This window comes from Tupaia chinensis, unplaced genomic scaffold, assembly GCF_000334495.1.
Source record: "Tupaia chinensis unplaced genomic scaffold, TupChi_1.0 Scaffold000176_1, whole genome shotgun sequence".
NCBI lineage: Eukaryota > Metazoa > Chordata > Mammalia > Scandentia > Tupaiidae > Tupaia > Tupaia belangeri.
Genome location: NW_006159651.1, coordinates 689,635 through 694,873, shown reverse-complemented (window position 1 = coordinate 694,873; position 5,239 = coordinate 689,635). Strand labels below are relative to the sequence as shown.

The window sequence follows — 5,239 nt, the reverse complement described above, 5'->3', positions numbered from 1 at the left end:
GGACCTGGTGGCTTAAACTCACGCTGGGCACGTGTGTGTGCTTGCCCAAGATCCCAAGAGGAGAATGGAGGAGAAGGGATTGCGGCATGGCCATCCCCCCTGGGGGGATGATTTCTTGCTTTCTGTCTCTTCTTCGCCTCTCTCTGTCTTTCTGGTGAGCACATGTGCCCTATAGCAAAAACTTCTTCAAAAAAAAATTTTTTTTTAATTTAACTTTATTTATTTATCCATTTTTAATTTGACCAGAGAGGGACAGAGTGTAGAAGAAAGTAAGGAAGCAATCTGCCAGGTCTGGGACTTAAACTGTGGTCAGCCATGAGGGAGTCCAGTACCCTTAACCACCACGTCACCTGCCAGTCCCTATTATTGTTATTATTATTTAATTTAACCAGAGAAATACAGAGAGAGACGGAGGGAAACTGAGAAAGAAAGCTGCGAGGTCTGAGATTCGAACTGTGGTTGGCCATGTGGAAGTCCAGTGCTCTAACCACCACACCACCTGCCAGCCCCAGTTTTCATCATTTTTTTTCCTAGGGTTTTTTTTGTTTTGCTATAGGGCACGTGTGCTCGCTAAAGAGACTGACCTACAGAAAATGAGAAAGGACTTTCCGGGGGGATGGTCACACTGCAATTCTTTTCCACTCCTTTCTCTAGATTTTGGGCACATACACACACACACACACACACACACACACACCTGGCAAGAGTTTCAAGCTGGCAGGTCCAGGACTCAAACTATAGTTGGCCACATGAGAGTTCAGGGACGGAATCATTATGCCACCATCTGGTCCCAGTTTTCATCGTTTTAAGTATACAGTTCAGTGGCATTGAGTAGACTCAAGTTGTTGTGCAATCACCAGCACCATCCAGGAGTTTTTATTTGAATCTATTTTTTTGGGGGGGGCATAGGATGTGTGCACATACCAGAGAGAGAGAGAGGGAGGAAGTGAGAAATCACCTCCTAGAAGGGATGGTCACACCACAATCTCTTCTTCATTCTCCTTAGGATTTTGGGCATGTGTGCACATGCAAGCACGCCTAGTGTGGGTCTGAGACTAGAACTGTGGTTGGCCATGTGGGAGTCCAGCCTCTTAACCACCACACCACCTGTGGGCCCTATTTGAATCTTTTTATCTTCTGTTTTCAAAATTACAACTACTCCCAGTGAGTCTAAGGCACTAACTTAGAAAAACTAACTCAGTAAATCCCTTCTCCATTCCCAGTAATAATAATAATAATAAAAAAATTCGGATCACCTTGAATGGAAAAAGTTCTTGGAATCCTCCAACTACCTCTTCCTCTCCCCCACAAACAGAAATCCTATTCACAGTAGCACTGCTGCTAAGATTCTATGCTTGGTGGCCAAGGGCCACATAGGAGGCCTGGACTTGATTCCCAGTTGAACCTAAAGGCTGGATGTGGTGGCATGCTGTGGAAATCCCAGCAACTTGGGAGGCTAGGACGGGAGGATCGCAGCAACATGGGAGGCTACGGCTGGCCTAAGCAAACTAGTGAGACTCCATCTGAAAAAAAACAGCCAATTGTGGTGGCACACACCTATAGTCTCAGCTGGTAGGCTGAGGCAAGAGGAGTGTGACAGCAAGATCCTGTCTTGAAAAATTTAAAAGAATAAAAATTAAAAAGCCTATACGAATACTACATCACCCAATACCCCCTGACCTTTTTCTGGTCCATGAGGACAGCTGAAGATATGCAGTCGCCCCATAGGCTCCAGGCTACACCCAATGGAGTCACTGGATTGGTCTGCTTCCTCCTCTTCTTCAACGTCCCAGTCAATAGCCTGGGTGTCTTCCATGATCTGGGAAAGAAAAACATTACCATCATCCCCATCATTGGTTTGCACTCACATTACTGGTTGGAGACTGCTAACTGGAGGAAATCTGGATAGTTAAGGGCATTGATATTTTTCTCTCCATCAATCATTCTGCTATTGCCTTTTGGAACATTTAAAAATACTTTTAAACATGCTTTTCTTTATTCACGAATGAACACATGCATATGCATGAGAGAGAGAGTGTGTGTGTGTTACACCCTCCATAGGATTTGGTCATGCCACAATTCTTGTTCTTTTTTTTTTTTTTTTTTTTTTTTTTGGGGGGGTTTTTGGAGGTTTTTGCTATAGGGTGCGTGCGCTCGCCAGAGAGACAGAGAGATAGAAAGTGAGAAATCATCCCCCAGGGGGGACGACCACGCTGCAATCCCTTCTCCTCTATTCTCCTTTTGGGATCTTGGGCACACACACACATGCGCCCAGCGTGAGTTTAAGACATGGCGTCCGGGACTCGAACCGCGGTCGACTACGTGGGAGTCCAGCGACATAGCCATTATGCTAACTGCTGGTCCCATTCTTGTTCTTTTTTAAGAGGTTTTTGCCTTAGGATGTGTGTGCTCACCTGCTGAGAGAGAGAGAGAGAGAGAGAGAATCACAGTGAAAGGGAAAGTGAGAAAAATCACCCCAAGCAGGGATGTCCACGCCACAATCCCCTCTCCTTTATTCTCCCATGATCTTGGTCACGCATGCATGCACACCCAGTGTGATTTTTCAAGCCATGGCATTAGGGACTCGAACCCCGGTCAGCTAAGTGGGAGTTGGGTGACATAACTGCTATACCATCTGCTGGTCTCACAATTTCCTTTTTCTAATATTCAAGTTCATCAGATCTTGGGCCCTTTTGTGCATGTCTGGCATGTTTCAGGCAAACCTAGCGTGGGATTCTAAGCATAGTCACCACGTTGGATCCGGCTTCTCTTGAGCAATGTATTACCACTGCACCACAGAACTAGCCCTAAAAAAATTTTTTGACTATGACACATTGTAAGTAATAAAATATCCCACATACACAGATACATATACAAACACATCCTTATTTATATTAACAAAAATGTTAAGAAACAATGTTTACTCAAAACAGTCTTACGTATAATTACACTGATATTTTTCACTCTACTTTTTTCTATTCTACCTACACATATATTTAATTGCTAGGGGGCTTGTGCACAAAAGAGAGAGACAGAGAACCCCAACAGTGCATGGTCATGATGAAATCTCTTTTCCTCCATTTCTTCAGTCTGTCAGGATTTTAGGCATGTACACACACATACCCGGCATATTTCTCAAGCTGTTGGGGCCAGGATTTAAACTATGGTCATCAAGGTGGGATCTAGATCCCTATGACCAGGGCTTAACCACTGCATTACAGGGTTGGCCTATTCATATTTTTTAAATGCTGATTTGCAACCCTCTAATTTGATTTTATTATCTACTACCGGGTTCCAACTTGCAATTTGAAAAACATTGCTTTGCTGATACATACCATGCCTGTGTTGTGTCAAGTGTGGTGGCTATATGTAGCAAGCATTTAGGAAACTGATGCTAACAATATTAAATAATCTGCTCATATAACACAACAGGTAAATAGATAGGAATAAGTGTGCTTCTGACTGCAAAGCCATTGCTTTTCACATTTTACCAGACCACTTCAGTGTTATGACACTATACTGCAAAGACTCATAACACTGAAATATATGTCAAACACTGTTCTCTCCCTCTTTTCTTTCTCCCTTCCTTCCTTCCTTCCTTTCTCTTTTTGTTTTGCCATAGGGCACAGGGGCTTGCTAGAGAGACAAAGAGAGAGAGGGAAAGTGAGAAATCACCGCAGGGGGGATGGCCATACCCGAAATCCCTTCTCCTTCTTTTTCCTCTCAGGTTTTTGGGCAAAAAGGTGCCCAGCGTGAGTCAACCCATAGGGTCCAGGACTCCGACCCCAACATTGACCATGTGAGTTCAGCGCCTTAACCACACTCACCACCTGCTGGCCCACACTATTCTTACTGACTGCTCATTTAATCTTCACAAGAACCCTGTAAAGTGGGTATTATTATCTTCCACTTTTTTCAGATAAAGAAACCACAACAGGGGCTGGCAGGTGGCATGGTGGTTAAGGATGGTGGACTCCCACATGGTTAAGAGTCCTACCCAGTTCGAGTCCTGGACCTAGCAGCTTGCTTTCTTTCTCTCTCTCTCTCTCTCTCTCACTCATTCTGTCCCTCTCAGGTCAAATTAAAAATAAATAAATAAAGTTAAATAAAACAGTTCTTAAAAAGAAAGAAACTACAACATAAATGGGTCAAGGACCTCTCCCAAGATTATGTAGAGGTCTTTCCTCTCTGATGGCTTTCCACTCCAACAAGATAAAATAAAATCCACACTCCTGGGGCTGGCAGGTGGCGTGGTGGTTAAGGGTGCTGGACTCCCACATGGCTGACAGTGGTTCAAGTCCCAGACCTGGCGGCTTGCTTTCTCACTTTCCCTCTCTCACTCTTTGGTCAAATTAAAATGAATAGTCAAATAAAATAATTTTAAATGTTTCTCTTACTTTAATAAATAAATAAAAATAAAACGTACACTCATCAATGTCCTCTAGGCCCAAACTCCTGTCAGGTAATGTACGCCCTCCCCTCAACCAAAGCCTGTGGTGGCCAAAGCTCTGTACAAACCGTCCTTAGTGTGCCTCGCCTCTTTGCTGCCTCAGACCAGTTCCTTGGTCCTTGGCTGCATTTCCTGGTCCAACCCCTTCCCATCCTTGGAGGCTCAGTTCCAATGTCCCTGTCTCCGCAGTCTCTCCTCTCCTGCGTGTCCCAGTAAAGGGTGGCCTCGAGCCCCCTCACGCTCCTCGCCACACTGAAACGTCGCCTTGCTCGGGGCCTTCACACCCGCCCCAGGGCCGGTCAGCCGACTGTCCCTCCCCCTTGGGTCCATCACACTGCTTCGTCGGAGCACGGCGCACCCCAAGGGATCCGGGAGACCTCGCCCACCTAACATGAAACGAGGCTCCGTCACCCACACTACTGAGCGAAGAAATGGAAGGAAACAGCACGGGTGGCGGTCACCTACAAAGATGCCGCCCTTCACAGGGAATTGCTGACAGGGAGTTGACAGGAAAAGTGGAACACCCGCGTGGAGAAAGTGTCAACTCCGTCCTCGTGACAGGCCAACTCGGCGGGTGCCCACGCCGCTGGGCTCCAACTCGGAGGGCCACCGTTTTTGATCCCCCTGGGGGTTCGCCCTCCGGGTCCAACGTCTCCCTGCGTTTTCATACCTAACCTCGGGGCGGGGCGCCGGTAAGGACGAGTGTTACAATCCGACAGGCGAACTTCCAAGTCACCTCCGCCCAGCCGGCCCAAGACACGCCCCTCGCGCGCTCTGAGGGACCCAAGA

General features: G+C 46.4%; 1 protein-coding gene across 5 annotated transcripts in view; it reads right to left on the bottom strand.

Moving 5' to 3' along the window:
* MDC1 (mediator of DNA damage checkpoint 1) overlaps positions 1-5,230 on the bottom strand; it is a gene marked incomplete at its 3' end in the record, with an annotated part of 21,535 nt that extends 16,305 nt beyond the window's left edge. For 2 of the 5 annotated variants that reach the window (XM_014586965.2, XM_014586966.2), the window contains 2 exon segments: positions 1,681-1,819; positions 4,519-5,098. In XM_014586965.2, coding sequence (XP_014442451.1) covers positions 1,681-1,819; positions 4,519-4,602 — 223 coding nt within the window. 5 annotated transcript variants of the gene reach the window in all.
* Positions 5,231-5,239: the final 9 nt, after the last annotated feature.